Raw genomic sequence first — 24,985 nt, 5'->3', positions numbered from 1 at the left:
GATCTCATAGAACTGGAGTTACAGGTGGTTGTTAGCTGCCATTATAGGTGCTGGGAATTGGACTGGTTCCTCTACAAAAGCTGTCAGCAGCACTTTACCATAGTGCTGTCGAGCCCACGTTTTGTTTTTATTTTGTTTTTAAAGTAGAGTCTTTTTAAAAAATATTTACTCTGTGTGTGTGTGTGTGTGTGTGTGTGTGTGTGTGTGTGTGTGTGAGAGAGAGAGAGAGAGAGAGAGAGAGAGAGAGAGAGAGAGCGCATGAGAGAGAACACACAAGTGCAAGCGTGTACATGAAGTCCAGCCCCAAGCACTCTTAACCATCAAACCATTTCTCTAGCCCCCCAACCCTGTTTGTTATCTTACAGTTACTTCTGTATGTGACAAGAGTAGCTGACAGTTAACAAATTTGTAATAAAATTTTTTATTAACTGTAGTTCTGAGTTGTTATTAGATCCTTAGACTCCTGTTCAAATTTTTGGACTTACATCTTCCCTATTTTTTTTGCAGCTGAAGATAATTTTGATCTTTTTTGAACTAGTTAATAAGCATGTTTGTTTTTAAAGGAATAATGTCTCAGATTCAATCTGTTGGTTTCTGTTTCATAATGGTTCTTTCTTTGTTTTTCCTTTTAAGGCACGAGATGTGCGTACTAATGAAGTGGTGGCCATCAAGAAAATGTCTTATAGTGGAAAGCAGTCTACTGAGGTAGGTTAATTATGTACATGTTAGCATGTTAGGAAAACATACTGGCTAGTGTATTTTTTGTTTGAGACTGGGCTACTTTTTGTGTAGCTCTGGCTATCTGGAACTTGCTCTGTAGACCAGGATGGCCTTGAACTCATAGAGATCAACCTGCCTCTGCCTTCCAAGTGCTAGGATTAAAGGTGTGCATAACCATTGTTTGGCAAAACATAGTATTTTTAATAAGGGAGAAAAGTAAGGTTTAAAATAGATATATGTAAAAGCATAAAAAATCATAACTGTACCAGTGGATTTTCCTCTTTTATTTATTCATTAATTTTTAAAGATCTTTAGAATTGCCATACTAAATTTCCGGTTTCTTTATGCTGTTTTCATGCATACACGATTTGTGGTTGTTTCCTCTCCTTCTCATCTTGTTCTGGTTGGTTTTACCCTTCCAGTCCATTTCTACTTACTATTTCTCCTTCAAATTCCTCACCCTCTTTTTTATAGCCTCTTTGTTTTCCCTGACTTAAATTTCTTAATTTCTACCCATACTCACATCAGTGAATCTATTTTACAAATGAGTGAGACCCTTAGTTATACTCCTTAGAGCAGTAAACAGGTTAAGTGGCACACCAAAAGCCTCCTAACTTGTATCTTGTGTTTCGAGTGTTTTATGTTGTGGTTTAATGAATTATTATGTTTATTTTGGTATCTAGATACTAAAGCAAATTAAGATGTATATGATAGTAAATTAATAGGACATAACCTTTTAAAATAATTTAGAAAGTGTTTCAGTCTTTTAAATTTTATGCAAAGGTAATACATTTGGAATAATTTTAAAAGGCAAAAGGAGAACTAGATGCTTTAGTTGCCAGTATCTTATTTCTAGATTATGTTTGGTCTGTGTAATTATGAAGTCATAAAATAACTCTACTCTGAAATCCAGGATTCTGAGAGTCTGTTTAATTTTAATTAAAAAAATTTTTTTAAAGTGTAGAATAGAATAGGGCATGGGGAGGGCAGTTAAGAGGGTAGTAGGGGGCATAGAAAAGCAGAGAGAGAGAGAGAGGAAAGGAGAGAACTGAGCACATGGAAAGAGCAGGGAAGGGAATGGGAAGAGGAGGGACAAAGGGCAAAGAGGGTAAGAGATCAAGAGCGAGAGTCTTTAATTTTAAACACAGTTTTTAGTTGTGGTAAAATACTTATAAGAAAATTTGCCATCTTAAACCATCTTCAAGTAGATGGCTCAGTGGTGTTAAGTACTTGCATTTTGTGTAACCATTACCTTCACCCATCTCAAGTCTTCTTTTCATCTTGGGACAGTGGAAAGTATACCCATGGTATGGAATGGGGATTTGGCTTTAGAGATAAAGCAGTTGACATCTAGTCACATGATAATGTGGTGAGGTCAGTCCTCAGTACCACCAAACAATAGTACTTCTTTTTGTCAAACACCCAGTCCTGGCGTCATTGAGTGGTCTACTGGATGTACTTTGAAGCATATTCAGCCTTTGGCACTGTGACACATTGTTATCTATAAGTTCATGCTGGAGAACTGTGCAGTTGAGATTTTAAAAATCCCCAAAACACCCTTGCCCCCTTGCTCTCTGCTCTTGTTTCTGCTTCCCCTCTCTCCCCATTCCCCATACCCCCACTCTCCAGGCACACCTGGCCAGCCTTTAATCCCTCCTCCCCTTCTGCCTTTTTCTCAACCCCCCTCCCCATGTCCTGAATAAACTCTATTCTATACTATTAAAAAATTTGCAAAAAAATTTTTTAATTAAATTTTAAGTTTTGAATTAGACTATATTTCATACCTATCTTCAGCTAAGTGTTGCCCCATGAAGCCTGTAGGGCTGCAGATTGCATAAACCTGGAATTAGTCTCACTCAGTATTTGTTCTTCTGTTCTTAGAGTATTTTATATCACACAATATTCTCATTGTTCATACATAGGATAGCATGCATCCAAAATTCTCTTCCCTTTTAAGAGACTGAGAAATATTCGCTTGTGTTTATATGTGTTACATCTATCTCTGCATATGCTCACACCTTACATTTAAATTTAAACCTCTTACAGATAGACTTGGGTTCTTCTAGTCTTTTGCCTATTGTCAAGAAATCTGCACAGATATTTCTTACAGTCTGCTTTAATTTCTTTTGGTTATATACCCAGAATTGGATTTGCTGAATTTGTTCCCTGTTTTTAATCTGTTTTGTGGTAAATCTTGGTTTGGTGATTATTACACTGAGGGTATGGTAATACTATATCATGTCATCATTTTGATATCTAAAAACTGACATTGTTTTCAAGTATAATTTCATTTACTATTGTATTAAAAATAATTTAGACCTAATAGATTAACTTATTTCATAATTGTTGAAGTCTATTGATCAGTTAGTTATATCTTGAACAATTATTTCATTATTTCATTATTACTATCTTTAGTTAAGTAATATCAAAGATAGATATTTTAAACCTAGTATAAAATAATTCTTAATTTTCCTGTTATACTTTTTTTGCTCTTAACTATAAAATATAGCCCATCAGTGGTAAAGCTTAAAAAACTTTAATATAAGCAATTATGTTTAGGAACTGGAAAGATTTCTCAGTGTGCAAAAGTACTTTCTAATGAAGTGTGAGATCTGAATTTGAGTTCCCTGGACCCACATAAAAGTTAGGTTCCAGTCTGTAATCTCTGTGCTCCTATAATTAGATGGGAGGTGGAGACAGAGTCCCCAGAATTCTGGTATATGCAACAAAGAATAACAAAAAGAAAAAAAAAAGGCCCTGTCTTCCAAAACATTCTACAAACACATCCGCCATGGCATGTATATGCCTGCATTCATACATGGGTATGTACATACACATACACACAAAAGAGTTTTGTTAAGGATGTGGACTAAATGTTACTTGTATTTCATGAAATTTGTGCAGGAGGGATCAGAGTATGTCAGAAAAAATGTAATTATATTTCTTTTTTTTGTGACCTTTTTTATACATAATTTTTCTATTAGCACTGTATTTTATGTGTATGGATATTTTGCTGCTTGTATTTCTGTGTTGTGTATATTTCCCAATTGCCCAAGGAGGCCAAAAGAGGGCAGGGAACAATTGATTGCTGCTGGAGGAAGGATTGTCAGTTTTCTTTAAGGATGTGGTTCCTGGTAGGTCCTCTCTCAGTAGGGCAGGTCCTACACTCAAAAATATTTGGGCAGCACAAGTTGGACTGGATGAGGGTTTTTTTGTTTGTTTGTTTTGGAGACAGAATTTTTCTGTGTAGCCCTGTCTATCCTGGAATTTACTCTGTAGACAGGGCTGGCCTTTGGCTGTGAACTCAAGAGTTCTGTCTGATCATGCCTCTAATTCTAATATTAAAGGTATGTGGCACCACTGCCTAGATGGATGGGTTTTAAAGCAAGAAAGGCAAGGAACACAAATTGGATGGGTAGGGTGATAGGGTGAATGTCGGAGATGTTCAGTGTGGGGGGATGAATATGATCAACATTTTTATGAAATGTTCAAGAAATTAATAAAATTAATTTTAAAGTAATCATATTTAAAGAAAATAGAAATGTTGGACTTATCAATGTGCTTGATATGATTTAAGATCTATTTTTATTTTATTTACATGAGTGTTTGCCTCTATGTATCTGTACCTTGTGTGTTGCGGGCCAGAAAAGGGTGGAGCTCCTGAAACCAGTTATAGACAGTTAGAGCTGCCATGTGTGTACTAAGGTTTGAACTCAGTTTTTCTGGAAGAGCAACAAGTGCTTTTTAATTTCAGAGAGCCTTTGGTTATAAAACTTACAGGATGCACTGATTATGTCTATTATTAAACTGAAATTTGTTCTTTAATATTTTGTATCTTATATAATTAAGTAGCAAGCTGAGTACACAATTTAAACTATATTTTAGCATTTCATGAATAGATCATAAAGTTGTATGTTCTAAATCTTTTTTTACAGTAATTAGTTTTTTCTTATGTATTGTGATCAGCTGTTCATAATTCTTCCTCCTGTTCCTTTTTTTTTTCTCCCTCTACATAGAAATGGCAGGATATTATTAAGGAAGTCAAGTTTCTACAAAGAATAAAACATCCCAACAGTATAGAATACAAAGGCTGCTATTTACGTGAACACACAGCATGGGTTGGTATTTATTCTCTTCTTGGTGTAACTTAGTTGTTTTTGGTTTAGCATAACTTAACTCACAATGTCTCAGATTAGTTATGTGAAGACATGTACATACACCTGGAGATGCTGATTCATCCTGGGAGAGAAAGATAGTATTCCCACAACTCTTACATATAAAAGAACTTTTCTCCAGAGTTTATTCATACTTTCAAGAATACCAACTGAACATCTTTTTTTAATATATATTTTATTTATATGAGTACACTGTAGCTGTCTTCAGACATAATAGAAGAGGGCATCAGATCTTATTAGAGATGGTTGTGAGCTACCATGTGGTTGCTGGGGATTGAACTCAGGACCTCTGGAAGAGCAGTCAGTGCTCTTCACTGCTGAGCCATCTCTCCAGTCCCCAACTGAACATCTTAAGAGTAGTAGTACCATTATTTGAGAATGGAAGTGAACATATCTTTGACATAGATGTGTGTTAGTAGATTTAAGTACCAAGATCCTGGTGAAGTTTTGAAACATCTTGTTGAAATTTGAGATGACAGGATTCCTTGACTTAAAAGGAGAGAATTATGATTTGTATTATAAGAAATAGATTAATTATAGATGTAATTATATAATTATAAATCTATTTATATAGAAAAGTGTGTATATATAATACACAGCTAATATAATTGGTTTCATTGGCTTAAATTTTTTTGCATAGTGATCTTGCTTTGTGTCCTAGGCTATCTTGGAATTCACATGCTAGCCTTAGATTTTATGCCTTGGTATCCTAAGTACTGGGATTAATGGCATGTTTCATCATGCCTCATTCGCTTAATTTTGTGTATAAGTTTAACAAATTACTCAGTAAACAACCTACTGTAAAAAGTAGATGATAGCTTAAGTTTGTTTTCCTTTAGACTGAGACTATCTTCTTGACCTCATCTGTTTCTCTAAGAGATAAGTATTTAGAATATATTTTAATGTATTTATAATTTTTCTTCCTATGCAGCTTGTAATGGAATATTGTTTAGGATCTGCTTCAGATTTACTAGAAGGTAACCTACCCTTATTATCATTATTATAAAATATTAACAATATTTGACATTATAACATTATATAACACAGTATAACATTATATAACACATTATAACATTATATATCATTACAATATTCTCATAATATTAATATGTTTTACTTTGAAGCCAGGCTGTGGTGGCATACACCTTTAATACCAACACTTGGGAGGTAGAGGCAGATCTTTTGAGTTTGAGGCCTACCTGTTCTACAGAGCAAGTTCCAGGACAGCCAGGGTTGCACATAAACCCTGCCTCAAAAATAAATAAGTAAATAAATAAAAATAAAATCTAAGACAGGGTTCTAGGGCCACACAGAGAAACCCTGTCTCAAAAACACTAAATGAGAGAAAGAATGAAAAAGAAAGGATGGATGGATGGATGGATGGATGGATAAAAATAAGTTTTGAGACAGGATCTCTCTATGTTACCTTGGATGTCCTGAAACTATGTAATCCTGGCTGGCCTTGAGCACACAGAACAACACCTGCTTCTCTATCCTGCCTGATATGATTAAAAGTATGTGCCATTATTTGTGGCTTTATTTATTATTTATTAAAGTATTAGAAAAAATAATTAAGTTTATTTCAACATTATTAATATTAACTAAATATGAAATTTTGCAGAAATATAAAATCCCTAGCCTTTTTCATTTTTTTCATGAAATTTGGTATGCTTAAAAGATAATTTTTTTCTGATTGAACTTTTATATGCACTTTTTCTGAATTCTTTGTCATTCAGTTTGATCTGTTCTGTTAATAAAAAGTAAAAATAAAAGGGGATTATCTTGTTCTTTTACAGTTATTAGTTGTTCAATATTGTTAAGCTTAGAGGAACATTTGGCTGGTCAGTACATGTTAACACTTGTCATAAATGTATACTAGTTACAAGTTAATGGCCTTGTTTTATCACCATGGCAATTGTCTGTTGCTAAATGTCTGATGCTTTTTAAAATTAACCCCTGTATGGGCTGGAAAGATAGCTCAATGATAAACAAGTGCTGTACAAGTATTAGGACCTCAGTTTGAATCCTCAGAACTTAAGTTAGGCATGGTAGCATGTTTCAGTAATTCCAGTTTTCCACAAGCAAATAGAAGTAGAGACAGGAGGCTTGTGAACTAGCTAGCCTGGCATATATACAATAGCAAATTCCAAAGAGACTTCCTCACACAAGGTAGGAGGTGTAAGGGTCAGTGTTGTTCTTTGACCACACATAGACTTGAGCACACACATACACACACACACATACTATACACATAAATACCAATGTGTCAATTTGTATATTCATATATTTTTTAAAAAATAGGGTTTTTTAAAATTTTATTTTGTATGAATATATTCTCTGTGCATGCATATATGTGCATGTACACCACAGTGTGAAAGTTGGGGTACAACTTGAAGGAGTTGGTTCTCGTCTTTCTTTTCACGGCATTCAACACTTATTCTCAAGCTTGTAATTTATCTACTAGCCCATCTCTGTATATTTTTAAAACAAAAGTATTATCTATAATTACTTTCAAATAAATTTCTACTTTCAGTTCATAAAAAGCCATTACAAGAAGTGGAAATAGCAGCAATTACACATGGTGCTCTACAGGGATTAGCTTATTTACATTCTCATACCATGATCCATAGGTAAGTGACTCAAAAACTTACATTGACAAGCAAATTGATTGTTGAATTTATCACCTTTACAGAATTGAATGTATCTGATATTTTGTTTACTTTAGCAAAATAGAATTATATAATCTCACACTATTTAGACTGTTCTTGTATTAGAAAGAATGCAATATACACTTGATCTGTTTAGAATAATCGTTAACTTTTGCTGTGTGTGTTGCTGTTTCCTAAAGCATATGTATTTTATGGAACTTAACTGTAGAATTACCTAATTTGCAAACTGGAAGAGATCCTCAGGATTATGAGGTCTGTCTTTCTTGTACAATTGATGCTCTGACTTGTGCCTATAATTTCTTTAAGGTTACAAAGCCAAATGATTAGAGCTTGAATTTAATGGATCCTTTTTTTCTTGATAACTGATAATGGCAGATTTGTTTCACTGATTCCATGACATGAACCAAAGCCCTTTTAATTCTGAACATAAACCCCTAATCATCCTTTATAAAATTATATTACCATTAGAGTTAAACCATTCTATAATCCAGTGTTAGTTTTGTCTCTTTCACATAGATACTACCATTTCAAAAATGGTGTGTGTGATTCAGGCAGTAGATATTAAATTAGGCAGTCATTTTGAGTTAACAGATTGTCATTATTTTTAGATGAGGGCAAATGAAATCAAAGAGAAGTCCTTGTAGTAACAAGTGAGGGAGTGGCCAAATTAGAATTATTTTGAATAATTGGAATTAAAATGTGTTTTCTTATCTCCAAATTACCTCCTATGCTGAAGGCTTGGAATCCCCAGAACTACACACAGACCCTCAATCACAGGGACAAAGTACTTTTCCATTATAAAGACAAATAAAAGTGTATTATATTCAGTATTTCATGAATAAGAATCCATAAGTCTTGTAAATGCTTTTTTTTTTTTGAGTTTTATAAATTAGAGGGCTGATGAGATAGCCCAGTGGTTGCTCCTCCAGAGGTCCTGAGTTCAGTAGCCAGCAACCACATGGTGGCTCACAACCATCTATAAAGGGATCTGTTGCCCTCTTCTGGCTTGCGAATATATATACAGACAGAGCACTCCTACATTTAGAATAAATAGATAAGTAAATTTATTTATATATAAAAATGTAAGTAGGTGTTCTAGTACCAACATATACTCCCATTGTGAATATGTCCATATAGCTTATCTTAGTTTGGATAGTGTGTTTGCTTTTCCTGAAAGGTAAATTTGAATTTGAACTTGGGGGCCATTGATAGTATATTATCCTTGTACTTTAGTTTTCATGTTTAATTGCAAACTGTGAAAATTTGAGAAATGGGGTGAGTCATCTTTTTATTATAAACCTAGTTTGGAAGGGGAAACATAGAAATCTTATGAGTTCAAAGCCATTGTCCATCGTCATAATCAAGGTCAAAGATGTGCAGTGTAATACGGTTGACTGATTTTTTTTATTGCTTTGTTAACTGTTAATTGTTAGCATGTTTATACTTAAATTCTATTAATGTTCCTTAAACCAGAGATATCAAAGCAGGAAATATTCTTCTGACAGAACCAGGCCAAGTGAAACTTGCTGACTTTGGATCTGCTTCCATGGCCTCCCCTGCCAATTCTTTTGTGGGAACACCATATTGGTAAGAATAATCTTATCTGGTATTTTTGGTGATTATACTTTCTAAGGTGTTGTTTTCCTGAAAATATACTATCATTTTGGATACCTTTCACTTTGTTTTATACTTAATTTTAAATATAGATTTGTAGGTTTGCCCTTACAGCTGCTTTTTTGTCTTTTTTTTATTCATCTTTTTATCCTTTTTAACTTTACTTTCCTATCATTCTATGTATTGTGTATAAGGACAGGAGAGAAATTGCTAATATTCATATAGAGGAAATAGACATGCCATATAAACAATAACAGTTGTACTTTTAAAAGTAAAATTTGAAGTTTGTGTTTTGTGAATGTAAGTCACATGTATTGGTGTGACTTTGTAGACGAGAGGAGGACATCAAATCTCTTGAAGCTGGAGTTGGAGGTCTTATAGAGATGAGCCTTGTTGTGGGTGTTAGGAACCAAACCGAGGTCCTCTAGAAGATCAGCAAGTGCTTATCACTGCTTTGTCATATTTGCTGCAACAGCACTGCTCTTTTCTGGAGATGGTTTCTCATGCTGCTTTGACTGACTGTAAACTTCCTGTAGATTTGACAGGCATCTCTGATCCTCCTACTTCTGTTTTATGAAAACACATTTACTTTGTATCAGTTATTACATAGACTGGTAGTTGAATTTTCAATTTTCTACTTGTGAATTTCAGATATACATAAAAATAGAAGTATGATGACATCTTTCTTCCCAGTTACCCAGTAACCTTGCATAGGGCTAGTTTTGTCTTCCATACTCTTTCCTTTCTACCCCAGCTTTATTGAAATTCTAGCTATTGTCTGCTCTGGCCTAGGAATAATTTTATATGTATCTGGAAATAATAATTTGTAGGAAATCCTATTTTAGATAAGCTTCCAAGTACCATCTTGTTATATTCTCAAAATAGTACTTTTGATCTATTGTATCCTTTTTCTTATCTGTGTTTAATCTCCCATATTTTAAGAAGGAAAACTTCTTACCATGGTAACATTGCTCTGGAATGTGGAATGTAAAGTCTCAAAAGCATACTAGAGAGAAATTTTGTGACTGTCCATTTTCTAAAAGAAACATTAAAGGGTCAGGATTCAATTTTATGGATAAGCCTTGTGTCCTCCTTTGCATTTCAGGTTTAAAAAAAAAAAAAAAAAAAAGGACAGTGTTTGTTGCCCATGGTAAAATTCAGTTTTAGAGCAAGTATTAGAATTTTGTAATAGAACCTTGCTCTGGAATGGTCCCTTTGGAATGATTTTACTTGATCAGAACAGATGGTGAGAATGGTTCTCATGTTTTCCAAGCACTGATAAATACATACCTAATTTCTAATTTGTTTCTCGTTGTAAAAATTTTTATGTTTATAAAATACTGCCTGGGGATCAAATCAATGTTGTTTATGTTGATGGAACTTAAATTCTCAAACTTTTAAGTTGATTGAATATTTATTGTATGTTTTAGGATGGCCCCAGAAGTAATTTTAGCCATGGATGAAGGACAATATGATGGCAAAGTCGATGTATGGTCTCTTGGAATAACATGTATTGAATTAGGTAAGCACTGGCTTTTTATTACTAGGGATTAACTTTTTTTGAAACAGGGCCTCACTGTGTAGCCTTAGCAAGCCTACAACTTGCTCTGCAGGCCAGACTGGCCTCAAATTCATAAAGGTTCACCTGCTACTGCCTTCTGAAAGCTAAGATTAAAAATGTATACCACCATACCTAGCTGAATTAATTTTTGATTCAGTGTTTTATTTCAGCTAATATATTAAATTAGATTTTTATCTTAGATCCCAATTTTTAAAAATTTATTGTATGTGTATGGGTATTTTTTGTCTGCGTGTCTGTCTAAGTATGTGTATGCCTAGTGTCTAGGGAGACCAGAAGAGAGGGTATTGGAGCCCCTGGAGCTATAGTTGCAGATGGTTTTGAACCTCCATTTGAATTCTGAGAATTGAATTCAGATCTTCTGGAACAGCAACCAGTTTTCTTATTCACTGAGCTATCCTAATCCCTAATTTAAGGGGAAAAAATAAATGGTTTAAAGCTTTTGCTTTGTCTGCTAATTTTTCTATAAATATGGCATGTATTAGGTTAAATACATTTGTTGTTAAATTAGGTCTAAAATAAGTTTTCACTGTGGTCTTATATTTCAGCAACTGATATTTTTAATTAATGTTTGTTTTAACACTTAGAATACACCTAATTCATATTTATTATTCATAGGAAGTTTCTTAGTCATGAATTATTTACAAGTATATGTTAATTTTTTAAAAGATTTATTTATTTAATGTGAGTACACTGTTGTTGTCTTCAGACACACCAAAAGAGAGCATCTGATCCCATTATAGATAATTGTGAGCCACCATGTGGTTGAACTCAGAACCTTTGGAAGAACAATTGGTGCTCTTAACTACTGAGCCATTTCTCCAGGCCACAAGTTACTTTCAAGTTTAGAAGTTAGATGTTCATTTTTGCCTTAACTCCTGTTACTGTAGAGGATGAGGCATGAGGATTGCACGTTGAAGGTCTGCTTGACAAGATACTCAATTCAAAGTAGCCTGGGAAATTTAGTAAGACCTGCAAGAACAAAAAAACAAAACAAAAGGCTTACATTTAATCCCAGCACCTGAGAGGCAGAGGCAGGTGGATCTTTTGGGGTTGAAGGCCAACCTGGTCTACAGAGCAATAGGAGGATAGCACAGCTATTCAGAGAGACCTTATCTCAAAACCCACAAAAACAGAAAGGTCTTTCTACAGTTTTCTATTAAAGTTTAAGTTGTTTTCAAAATATGTTCTTAAAAAGTTGATCAACATTCAAGTATCCTTATATGTTCACATTTTAACAGAAAGTTTTTCTTTTTTATAGCCGAGAGGAAGCCTCCTTTATTTAATATGAATGCAATGAGTGCCTTATATCACATAGCCCAAAATGAATCCCCTACACTACAGTCTAATGAATGGTGAGTATTCCCACAAAATATGATTAATGTTTTAGAAAATTTGTAATATTGATATTATAATAGTTCATTATCAAAATGACTTAATTTTATATAAGTAAAAGAATGGTTAGTTTTCCTTTCAGTTTCAGGAACACAGATAAGCCTCATATTTTAATAGCATTTTTAAGCATTAGTAGTTTGTAACTAAAATACACAGATTGTTGTAACTTGCATTTGTTCAAATAATAGATTATTATATAATTTAAAACCTTGGGAACATTTTAGCTAAATATGTTAGTCATATTGCTCTAATTTTTTTTCTGGTATATTATTGATTTGATAAAACTTCATATGGAGAAGAGATTAACAATTTTGAATTAGGATTGTTATGAATTTAAAAAATTGTGTGTTACTTTTCTCATTGCTGTATCAATTTACCTGACAAAAACAACTTAAAGAAGAGTTTGAATGTACAGTCCATCATCATGGGGAAGGCATGATAGTAGGAACTTGAGGCACCTTGGTTACACTATGTCTTGAGGGAGGAATTGAAAAGAGATGGATGCTGTAGCACCACTTGGCTTATCTCATTCATTTTGGGACTCCAGCCCATGGGATGTGCTATCTACATTCAGCGTCTGACTTCCTCAGTTTATACTTTCTGGGAGCATCATCATAGACCCACTAAGAGGCATATTTCCAGAGTGATTTGAAATCATGTCCAGTTGATAGGATTATAATTATTCTGTCCCTTCTCAGAATTATACTTCTTCCTCCTAAAGCTGCATTTTCATTCCATAATGCAAAATTTATTAGTCCGTCTCTAAAAGTTCCCATAGTCTTAACAGTTCCAACAAATCTCATTGTTTATAATAATCTTAACATTTTGGATGCAGGAGGATTGCTGCAAGTTCAAAGCCAGCCTAGACTATATTGTGAAACCCTATCTTAAAAACCAACAAAAATGTGTTGTTCTTTTTGAGTATTGAAGATAAACATTGGTTAAGTAATTTCGATTATCACTGAGCTCCCATGAATAATGCTATAATGATACAATTACAGACTTTTAATATTTAAAAGTATCTATCAGTTTTCTAAGTTTAGTGGAAATCTTACTCTTTTGGTCGGGGCAGCAAATACTCCGGTATTTAAAAATGTTCTTCTCCCCTGGTCTACAGAGTGAGTTCCAGGACTGTACAGAGAAACTTTGATTTGAAAAAGTCCCCCCCCCCCCCCGCCGCCAAAATTTTCTTTTATGTAGAGAATAAAAGTTTTTTTCTAAAAACCTGCTCTATAGAAAACAATACAAAGTGTGCAAATAAGAAGAGACTTAAAGATGGGGAAGAAGCTGGGAAACCGTGTTAGAATGGAGAGGAACTCTTGCTTTCTTTCTCTTGACTCAGTATTGGTAACTGTTAGTAGGTAAAGATTTAGGGACAGGGTATTTTGTTTTCTATTTTGAATTCTAACCCAATATTCACCCTGCCAATGCACTGTACCCCCAGCCTAGGGTTTTTAAGTGATCTGTACAAGTCAATTTTTGGATAATGGTAAAGAATATTTGGCTGCTTTAGATAACTTTGCATGCAATTATATAATTTTGCTTCAGATGAAATTATCATTTCTTCTCCATTCTTCCTCCTGTGAGTAGACATTGCCTTTTTGGATGTGTTTTTAAAGGAAATAGCAATATGTTCACTTGATACTTTCTTTACAATAGGTCTGATTATTTTCGAAACTTTGTAGATTCTTGCCTCCAGAAAATCCCTCAAGATCGCCCTACATCAGAGGAACTTTTAAAGGTCAGTCTGTAAAACATTGTTTTTAGCCTTAAACAATTATTTTAAGATGCTTTTGTTTTTTTGTTTTTTTCTTGTCAATCAGGATTAACTATGTTAAGAGTTTGCTAAAATGCTAAATTTGGAGCCAGTAAGATCACTTAGTAGGTGAGGGTACTTGATGTCAAACCTCACAATCTGCATTGAATCACTGAAATCCATATGATAGAAAGCAAAAACTGACTTCAGTGTGCATAAAATGTAAGAGAGACTTTGTAATTATAAAATAACAATTTAAAGCGTTATTGCTTAGTACCAGCACTCAAATAGGATTACATGTTAAACATGTATTACAATCATTCAACTATTTTTTTCCAAACCATTGCATGCTAACTTTTGGTTGTTGTTGTTGGTTTGTTTGTTTTTGAGACTGTCCTGGAAATTACTCATACCAGACCTTTGTTGTTGTTTTAAAAACAAAAATCCCAGCCGTTTGATTTTACCAAATGAATACTCAAGAAGCCAGAGGCTGTAGTGAAAGCCTGCTAGCTCCAAAAGAAAGAGAAAAAGCACCCAGCTGTTCTTCTTCCTCAACCTATATTCCAAAAGGAAAAAGCTTTCCCCTTCTCCATGCTTCAACTCAATATTCCTCCTTTCTACTTCCTATGTTCACTCCTTGTCAACTGGTTGGTTGCTCTGTCTCTTGACCTAGAGTTGAGTTTACTTAACCCTGTTTACAGAAAGCTCTTGGGTTAAAGATTTTGTATGCTATGGCTGAATCACACCACAAGATTTTTCCAGGTCACAGTTTTGGGGTTCACAGTATGATCTAATATCATGACCTTGAACTCACTGACATTACTCTGCCTCCTGAATTAGACATTAACCTCCTGTTAGACATGTGAACCACCACACCCAGCTAAAAGTGCTAGTATTTTTATTTTATCTCTTGACAACTTTTATCTGAGTATTGAACTCAGAGGTTTAAATACATTAGGGGGGCATTTTTTCAATTGAGCCACCTTATCCCAACCCTGGTCTACCTTAGATGCTGTGTTTTGTTTTAAAGATTTCTCAGGTATCTCCTCCCTACCCCCCACCTCCCCCACCTGTGTGTGTGTGTGTGTGTGTGTGTGAGAGAGAGAGAGAGAGAGAGAGAGAGAGAGACAGAGACAGAGAGACAGAGACAGAGACAGAAACAGAGACTGGGGTGCATGAGCATATATACAAGTCAGAAGACAACTTTTGAGAGTCAGTTCTCTCCTTCTTTCATATAGGTTCTAAAGATAGAACTCTGGTCTCTTAAGGCTTAGTGGCCTTTATTCACTAAGTTATCTTGTCAATCCAAACCTATACAATGTTTCTAATATTTCATTACTAGAGTTTGGATTCCAGCATCCATCTATAACACCCTAGAATTGCCTGTAAATGGAGGAAGATCAGTACTACCTGAAGTGCTGTCTCGGAAGAATAGGCTCCTCCCTCCCTCTTTCTCCTTCTCTCTCTCTTACACACACACACACACACACACACACACACACACACAACATTTACAATATTAAAATTTTAAATATAGATTCTGTTCTTAGCTGGCTATTCTCAAGTGTTTCATTTTAGTGTTACTCATTTAATTAACCCCATGCTGGCCTTGAGCTCACAAAGATTGTCCTGTCTCTGCTTCTCCAGTGTTGGGATTGAAAATGTGCACTACCACAGTCTGGCTTAATATAGTTCTTAAAGGTTTTTGTTGTTGTTGTTGTTTGATTGTTGAGATGGAATCTCATGTATCCCAGGTGGCCTTGAACTTTGCTTTGTAGTTGAGAACGGTCTCTAAACCACTCATTTTCCTGCTTCTATATCCCAAGTACTGTGTGCTCTACTGGGATTTGATAAAAGATTTTCTGAATCTTAGACAAATACCAACTGAACTGCATCCCCAGCTCTTTTAAAATCTCTTATGTGCGTAAGAAATGACTCAGTGATCAAAAGCAATGACTGTTCTTCCAGAAGACCCAAGTTTGAATTCTAGCACCCACAGTTGTTTCTACTTCCACTCCTGGGGCATATGACACTTTCTTCTGGCCTCGGAGGGTACTTCATGCACATGCTGCACAAAACATATGTAGGCAAAATACATTGTCAGTAAATACCGATTAAAAAAATAATTAAAAGCATCGTAACTAGGCAGTAGTGAGTATTTGAAAAATATCTGGACATACATCCTACATACATTGAATAAAATATTTTCCAATCACAATATATAGAAAAACAGTAACTGCTTTTGTAGTTCCAGGGGAGAAGTTCACATGTGGTCTCAGAAATAAAGCCTTCACCAAATGAAACACTCAAACTATCAACAACACACTATCACTATTTATTTTAATAGTCTGCCCATGACTGTTTTATACCTGTATTTCAGCTGTAGGAGTATCACAAGTTCAAAACCAGCATTGGCGGAAATTACTCTTTTCTAGGTATCAAAAATCATAGATGTAATAAAATTGGATCGCTGTAGATTGTATAAATTTATATCATATCTATGTTATGAAAAGGAATATATTTGAACTAATTAGGGGAGAAAATGACCTTTTATTTTCTGTCCTTCTAGCACATGTTTGTTCTTCGAGAACGTCCTGAAACAGTGTTAATAGATCTTATTCAAAGGACAAAGGATGCAGTAAGAGAGTTGGACAATCTGCAATATCGAAAGATGAAGAAACTCCTTTTCCAGGAGGCACATAATGGACCAGCAGTAGAAGCACAGGAAGAAGAGGAGGTATATACTCAAAGTGAAACAGATTTTGAGTTTAATTTTATTGGTTTCTTACAGTACTTGCCTAGCCAAGAATACCTTTTATGTTACCGGTTCGAATCTGCTTGGCTCTTATCATTGATTTTCTAAAATTCTATTTACAAACAAAAGTCTTTAATTTTGTTATTATATACTTTATTTCCAGAACCTTTATATTGTGCAAGAAAGGCTACCAGAAGTCTTTTACTAAAGAAACACAAACAGTTTTCTACTTTGATCTATAATTGAGAAAAGATTTTGATAAAAGAATTTAATCTATCGCTTTTTTTCTTAGGAGCAAGACCATGGTGTTGGCCGGACAGGAACGGTGAATAGTGTTGGAAGCAATCAGTCTATCCCCAGTATGTCTATCAGTGCCAGCAGCCAAAGCAGCAGTGTTAATAGTCTTCCAGATGCATCGGATGACAAGAGTGAGCTAGACATGATGGAGGGAGACCATACAGTAATGTCTAACAGTTCTGTCATCCACTTAAAACCTGTGAGTGTTTTCAGTTCTCTTGGGGAGAAAAAAAAGCCAAAGACTCAACGTTGACCCATTATTTTCTTTGACTGATTAATTAAAGGGATTTTTTCTTTGAAGTTTAAGAACTTTGGAATTTGGGTGTAGTGGTACACACCTGAATCTCTGCACTTGGAAGGATTGGGATTTCAAGGGTTTCCACAGCTATACAGTGAATTTGAGGCCTGCTTGGGCCACATATGACCCTGTTTACTATCACCATCCCATTAACTCCATAGAAAGAAAAACAACCAGTTTGAGTATGCTCAGTGGTTAAAGTCATTTGTTGCTTTGCCAGAGGATATGAATTTCTGTCTTCATATACATAACAAGCAGCTATGTCACTCACAGGTTGTCTCACACTGCTGTATAATTCCAGATGAAAGGGATAGAATGCCCTCTTCTAAACTCCATGGACAGCTGCATTCAAAATGTACAGATAATTATGTGTGCACACGAGCGGTTAAGCTCCTGTATCCTCCTCCCCCACTAAAAAAATTATTATATAGAATCCTATGTCCCCCTCCCCCCACAAAAGAAAAACCTTTAGATTACTTTTTGTTTTCCATAGCAGTAGTCTTAAGTGTTAACCTGTTTACTAAATTTTGGAAATTACTGTTTTGAAATATAAAGAGACTTGAACCTATCTTAGAACAAAAATACAGAAATACCATATAACCAATTATTAGACTATTGAAAAACAGGAAAAATATGTACATGAAGATTATGAGCTGTTGTAATTAGAAAATGAGTTGATATAATGAGCCAGAAGCAACTTTTATAGTATCCCTTGTTTTAAAAAAAAAATTACTTATTTTATGTGTATTAGTACACAAGCTGTCTTCAGACACACCAGAAGAGGTCATCAGATCTCATTATAGATGGTTCTAAGCCACCATGTGGTTGCTGGGTTTGAACTCAGGATCTTAAGGCCAGTGCTCTTAACCACTGAGCCATCTCTCCAGCCCCCTGTAGTATCTACTTTTATATTTAAAACAATACATTTGAAATTTTAGGGTTTAGTAAAAGTAACCATTTGCTACCTTCTCTGCAAAAAAATTTTTGTGTGTAGCATATGTGTTCATGGTTATACATATACAGTTCACATGTTGAACAGTTTTCTTTGATTATTTTTTCTACCTTCATTTGAATCAGGGTATCAGTTGAACCAGGAGCTTAACTTAACTTGCCAGTTGGCTCTAGGGATCCCATGTCTCCATCATCTGAGGGCTAGAATTACAGACAGGCTGTACCATGTCCTTCTGGCATTTCCCTGTGCACTAGGGGTTCAGACTCTAATCTTTAAGCTTTTATGACAATTGCTATATCCACTGATCTGTCTCCCTGATCCTCCTTTGCAATTTTGAGTATAAATATTTTAATTTTCTCAAGAAGACGGTTTTGTAGAAGACACTTTAGAATAGCATACAGTGACATTGAGTTCAATTTAAAGCAGGCTGGTAATCTTGGATTCAGTTCTCAACAGTAGAATTAAAATGAAGACTGTTCTTAAATTTATAGCAGTCCTCCTACCTCTGCATCTAAGAATAATCTTTTGATTTTACAACTTGTAGTACTACCTAGAAGTTATTAAACATGATTACTAAAAGATGGAAACAACCATGGATAAAGAAATTATAGTTTATATATCTGCCTTAGTTAAGGGTTTATTGCTGTGAAGATACACATGACCAAGGCAATTCTTTAAAAGGATGACATTTCATTGAGGCTGCCTTTCAGTTCAGATATTATGTCCATTTTATCATGGTGGGGATCATGGCAGCTTGCAAGCTGGAGAGGTAGTTGAGAGTTCTGTATCCTGATTGGCAGGTAAGTAGGAAGAGTGAGTAACATTGGCCCTGGCTTGAGTTTATAAAACCCTAAAACCTACTCCTGGTGACTGATACACCTACTCTAAGAAGACCACACCTCCCATTAGAGCCACTTCCTATGAGCCTATGGGAGTCATATTCATTTAAACCACTGCATACATCTAATGGAATAAAGTTATGTAATAGAATCTGCAATGTATATATAATCCTATATATAGGATTCTAAATATCCTATTTAGAGGGATAAAGCAGGAGCTATAAATTCCAGGCCAGTTTTAGGTATATAGTGAAACTCCCCCCCCCCCCCCCCCCCAAAAAAAAGTCAGAGACACAAATGGATGAATATTTTATAAAGAAATGTAAACCAAATGTTTGCATAGCAGGAGCTGTAGGGATAAATGCTAAATCAGAAGTTACCACGGTCTGAGTAGATAATAGAATGGAGGATGCTGCTAATCGATAAAAAGAGCAACAGTTTGAGGTGTGGTAAAGTGCTGATAGTTTTATGATTTTGAAAATGAAGCAGTTGCCAATTAAAATAGCCAAAGGGATAAAAATGTTGTTGTTTTTTTTTTTTTTTTTAAGGTAAGGCTTTAGCTTGTCTGGAACTCATTGTGTATACCCAACTTGCCTCAAACTCAAGAAATCTGTCTGCATCTGCTTCCCAAGTTCTAGGATTAAAAGTATACACTACCATGCTCAGCCTTAATATATTTTACAGAAAAATAAACCTATTATGGGTGATGGTTAAACCATAATTTCATTGTTTATATAAAATTCCACTTAATTTTTTTCTTTTCTTTTGAGATGTGGTCTTAGACTAGTCAGGGTAGGCTTCACAGCATGACAGTGCTGTCTCAGTTTTTGGATGCTGTAACAGTTACAGTAGTTTCCCTTCGTTTCTACAGCTTTTTCATTATTTCCTTTTATAAATGGCAGAAGTATAAGCATGATCTAAAGCATAGCATAGTCGAACATATCTATAATCAAAGAAGAGAAAATACAAAACAACAAAACAGTATTATCTTGTACTGCTTATAAAACTTGAGTGTTTAATTTTTTATTGCCATTTGAAACATTCACAACATGTCCTATTTTGCTTTTAAGTTACATTAAAGCCTTTCAGTTTTGTTTTTATTTTTGAATATGTGTGTATATGTGGGTATATGTATTTATAAGAGTACAGGTGCTCCAGCAAGCCAGAGTTGTCAGATTCCCTAAAGCTGGAGAAAAAGGTACTTGTGAGCCACCTGATGTGGGTGCTAGCATCAAACTTGGGTCCTCTGCTAAAAAATACATGCTACTAACCACCGAGTCATCTCTCCAAGTTAAGCTTTTTGGATTTGCATAGAATACAATTTTTTTTATATCACCATTTGAAACATTCATTACACGTTGTCCTATTTTGCTTTTAACTTATTAAGGCTTTTTGGATTTGTTTTTATTATTTTTAAATATTACTATTAATGCGGGGGAGGGGTGGGTATATTTTCTATGTTAAATTTAAACTATTTCATGTACTCTGAAAATAATTTCAGCTAACTCTACTTGTGTTGAAAGAATCAATAGTATTTCTAGTATCTATTTCTGCTTTGTTAAATTGTGGGGCTTTTTTTTAAAGATTGCTTATTAAAATTGTTTTTACTTTTTTTCTTTGAATGCTTAAATAAATTGTTCATCATACATAATATTTTCTCTTTCTCTGTTTTTTAAGGAGGAGGAAAATTACCAAGAAGAAGGAGATCCTAGAACAAGAGCATCAGATCCACAGTCTCCACCTCAAGTGTCTCGTCACAAATCACATTATCGTAACAGAGAACACTTTGCAACTATACGGACAGCATCACTGGTATGTATTGCCCTGTTCCAGAAGTAGTATTTTTGTTACATTGGTAGCTTAGAAGTTAAAAGCACAGACTACTCTTCCCAAGGACCTGTGTTCAATTCCTAGCACCCATCTCACAACCATCTGTAATTCAAGTTCCTGTGGATCAAATACCCTTTTCTGGCTTCTATAGGTGACAGGCTTAACATGTACTATACAGATGTTCATAAGGTAGGAGTACACCTGTAGACATAAAATAATAAAATCTTAAAAAAAATGAAAAGCTAGGAAAGAATGATATTCTTAAACACAGTTATTTCATTTATTTAAAGTAGATTTTATTTATTTTATGTATATGAGTGCACTGTCACTGTCTTGACACACCAAAAGAGGGGATCAAATCACATTACAGATAGTTCCTATGTGGTTGCTGGGAATTGAACTTGGGACCTCTGGAAGAGCAGCTAGTGAGTGTTCTTAACCTCTGAGTCATCTTTCCAGTTCTATTTCAAGGAGATTTCATTCTGAAACTGTATACTTTTACACACATAAATATAGCTACATTCTTGTATTTTGTACAATGACTCAGTCTACCTTCTGCCTGTGTATAGTAAGTTACAATAGAGCTTATAATTTTTTTAATTATATGCTTCTTAACTTTGTTAACCCTTGCACCAAATAAACTGTCGAATTTCTGTCATCTCAGAAAGATTTGTTTATACTCATGGTTTTGTAAAAGACCTTGCCATCAAGCCTGACAATTTGAGTTTCATCCTGGAAGCCATGTGTTTTCTACCCTGCCCAAACATGCTACGGCATGTACTCCCTATGTAAATGTTTAAAAAAAAATTTTTTTTTTTTAAATTTTAAAATCACATATGCTTATCTTTATCTTTTTTTCTTTATGGTCAGTGAGGTTTTTTGTTTTGTTTTGTTTCGGACCTGCCCAAGAAGTATTTGTCTACTTAAAGGTAGACCAGGCTGGAGAGATGTTACAATAGTTAAGACTGTATACTGACCTCAGTTTGGTTCCCAACAACCCTGTCAAGCAGCTCACAAGTGACTAACTCTAGGCTCCTTGTAACTTGTACTATCATATACGTACTCCCTCCCCTCATACATAATTTTAAGAAGCTTAAATAGTGACTGCAGAGAATGCTCTAGTGTTAACACTTGCTGCCTTTCCAGAGGACCCAGATTTGGTTCCTAGCACCCATTGGTCTTTACCTTCAGTTCTAGAGGATTGAACACCCCTTCTAACCTCTCAGGGGCACTCCATACTATGGAACACAGAGACATACATGTAGGCAAAACACTCTCGTACACATAAATTACTCTTAATTAAATCTTGAAAAGTTCATTCTAAAACAATTTGTCATACAGAAAATGTTTGTTTTCATTTTATATTTACCCCAAATGATCATTCTGGTTTTCTTTTGTTTTTGAAGCAAGATCTAACAAGCTTCAGGAATCCACCTACCTTTGCCTCTCTAGCATTCAGATTATAAGACTATATTACATTGCCAGGCTTTTTATACAGGGTTTCTGGAATTTAATTCTAGTTCTCTTGCTTGCTTGGTATCCCTTTTCCTTTAGCTTTTAAATGCAAAATGATGGTGGAGAGGGTCAAGAATTTTTTTTTTTCTGTGCTGTGAATCAATTGTTTTTGTTAAAAAGACATTTTGGAACTGGAGAGATGGTTCAACATTTAAGAGTCTTTTTCCAGAGGACCAGAATTCAATTCCCAACAACGACGAAGCAGCCACATGGCAGCTCACAACCATAGCTCTAGTCTAGTTTGATTTAGGTCATTTCCCTTGGTTTGGTTTTTGTTGGTTAGGTTTTTAGATGTGATTTAGTCTCTTACTCAGGCTGGTCTTGCACTCTTTAGCTTGAGTGATCTTTCACTTCATAGTTATTTCAAGTAGTTGAGGCTTTAAGCATGTACTTTTGTGTACAGGTGTTTCTGTGCACAAATTTTTGTTGGTTTCTCTTTTCCTCTTTTTTTTTTTTTTAACCAAGTTTTCAGCACAAGAGTTTCTCTTTGTAGCCCTAGCTACCCTGGAACTCACTCTATAAACCAGGGTGGCCTCAAAATCTTGCCTTAGGCTCCTGAGTGCTGGCATTATAGGTGTGCACTCCCATGGCAGCCTCTTTGTTTTCTTTCTTGATCCACTTAGCCTAGCCTTGTGCCATATCATACTGTTTTGGTTAGTGTAATACTCAGCTTCCTGCTTTATTTTCCTCAATTTCTTGTACTCTAGATACTTTATATTTTCATATGCATTTAGAATCAGTCTATTTCTTTAAAATATCTGCTGGAAAATTTAATTTTAAACTGTTAATTACCTCCTTAAGTATTAGTAATATATTCTAAATGCTTTATCATTATTATTTTGTTTAGTAGAGACACAGCCTTGTGACATAAAAGACTTGTTTGGCCTTTCACTCATTCTGTGTAATACTACCAATCTATACTTGAACTCTTGGCAATTTCTTTTCTTAGACAGCCAAATGCTAAGCTTTCTAAATGCTTGTGAAAGAAAATTGTTTTGCCTTCTTGTCTTTTTTCCTCCTCAATTGTCTGTGTAGGTGACAAGACAGATGCAAGAGCATGAGCAGGACTCTGAGCTTAGAGAACAGATGTCTGGTTACAAGCGGATGAGGCGACAGCATCAGAAGCAGCTGATGACTCTGGAAAATAAACTGAAGGCAGAGATGGACGAACACCGGCTCAGATTAGATAAAGATCTTGAAACTCAGCGTAACAATTTCGCTGCAGAAATGGAAAAACTTATTAAGAAACACCAAGCTTCTATGGAAAAAGAGGTTGGACCAATTCAATATTGTGAATTTCTTTTAGCCTGTGTCCATCTTTAAGTTGTTCAGATTAACATTTTGGTGTTTAAAGTATCTAGCCCTAGGAACTAAGTAAATTGATCCAGGAAAGAGAAGCATTTGTGTAAACTTGTATAAACCTTTCTGTTAAAAAACAAACAAAAAAAAAGATTTCTATTTGCTTTCTTATTCATTTTATGAATGAATCTGTGCTGCTTTGGGGGTTTCAAGGTGGGTTCAGGACCAGGTTTCTCTGTGTAGCAGCATTGGTTGTACTGGTCACACTTTGTAGACCTGGCTGACCTCAACATAACAGAGATCCTCCTGCCTCTACCTTCTAACTTCAGCTGCAGGGGAACCAACAGCTTCTTCTGGCCTCCTAGAGTACCCCCACACGTGTGTGATATGCACAGATTATATGTAAACATTTTTTTTAGGAAATATATAATCTTATCAACATTCATCTACTGGATTTTCCTCCACTGTCCAAGTTAAACAACATTAGGAAATATTAGGAAAATGACACCATAATTATTAATACTTAATTTTTGATAACTTTTTTTAATGAAACAATATGCAGATATTCAGAGTCCCGTTAGGTGATGAAAAAATGGGTATTAGCTTGAGAAGGGTTAGATACTGACATGTAGGAAAGCAACTCCTTAAATAGGATTTACATTATGATTAAAAGTTAAAAATTGACTCAAGGCTCAGTGGTGGTGGTGGTGGTGGTGGTGCACACTTAATCCCAGTATACTGGAGGCAGAGGTAGGCAGATCTCTGGGATTCGAGGTCAGCCTGGTCTACAGAGTGATTTCCAAGACAGCCAGGACTACACAGAGAAACCTATCTTGAAAAAACAGACAAAAAGTCAGTAATTAAAATTGGTTAAGCCAGGTATCATTGTACATAACTATAGCTGCTGTATTTTTGGGAGACTAAGACAGGATTGAAAGTTGAAGGAAAGCTAGTTGGAACAAGTTTACAAATGGCCTAAGCAAGTCACCCAGTAAGGCTTTTTTTTTTTTTTTTTTTTTTTTTTTAGAAAAAGGTCTGGACTTCAGTGAAGATGGTAGGGAGCTTCTCTAGGCTCAAGATTTTATTCCAACAGTGTAGAAGAAATAGAAAGGTTAAAAATGTGCATTCTACAAAGCAGTAACTTTTCAGCAAAATGTTAAAACTACTTTATCTGAATTGGTGAATTCTTGGTTCAGTGAAAGTTTCAGAAAATGTGGAGAGTGATTAAGGAAGACACCCAGAATCAAGCTTTGGCCTCCACTTGTGCATACTCAAGCAATACATACACCCCC

General features: G+C 35.0%; 1 protein-coding gene across 2 annotated transcripts in view; it reads left to right on the top strand.

The window, feature by feature from the left end:
• The window catches only part of TAOK1 (TAO kinase 1), a 64,176-nt gene that overhangs the window by 19,887 nt on the left and 19,304 nt on the right, over positions 1–24,985 (top strand). For both annotated transcript variants that reach the window (XM_080923505.1, XM_080923506.1), the window contains 12 exons: positions 634–705; positions 4,737–4,838; positions 5,827–5,872; positions 7,429–7,525; positions 9,038–9,151; positions 10,609–10,700; positions 12,019–12,112; positions 13,812–13,893; positions 16,478–16,645; positions 16,956–17,159; positions 20,727–20,861; positions 23,430–23,666. In XM_080923505.1, coding sequence (XP_080779631.1) covers positions 634–705; positions 4,737–4,838; positions 5,827–5,872; positions 7,429–7,525; positions 9,038–9,151; positions 10,609–10,700; positions 12,019–12,112; positions 13,812–13,893; positions 16,478–16,645; positions 16,956–17,159; positions 20,727–20,861; positions 23,430–23,666 — 1,443 coding nt within the window. The remainder of the gene's footprint in view (positions 1–633; positions 706–4,736; positions 4,839–5,826; positions 5,873–7,428; positions 7,526–9,037; positions 9,152–10,608; positions 10,701–12,018; positions 12,113–13,811; positions 13,894–16,477; positions 16,646–16,955; positions 17,160–20,726; positions 20,862–23,429; positions 23,667–24,985) is intronic.

Source organism: Micromys minutus (assembly GCF_963924665.1).
Source record: "Micromys minutus genome assembly, chromosome: 10".
NCBI classification, from domain to species: Eukaryota; Metazoa; Chordata; class Mammalia; order Rodentia; family Muridae; genus Micromys; species Micromys minutus.
The sequence above is the reverse complement of the archived record's forward strand: the minus strand, read 5'-3'. Positions and strand labels throughout refer to the sequence as shown.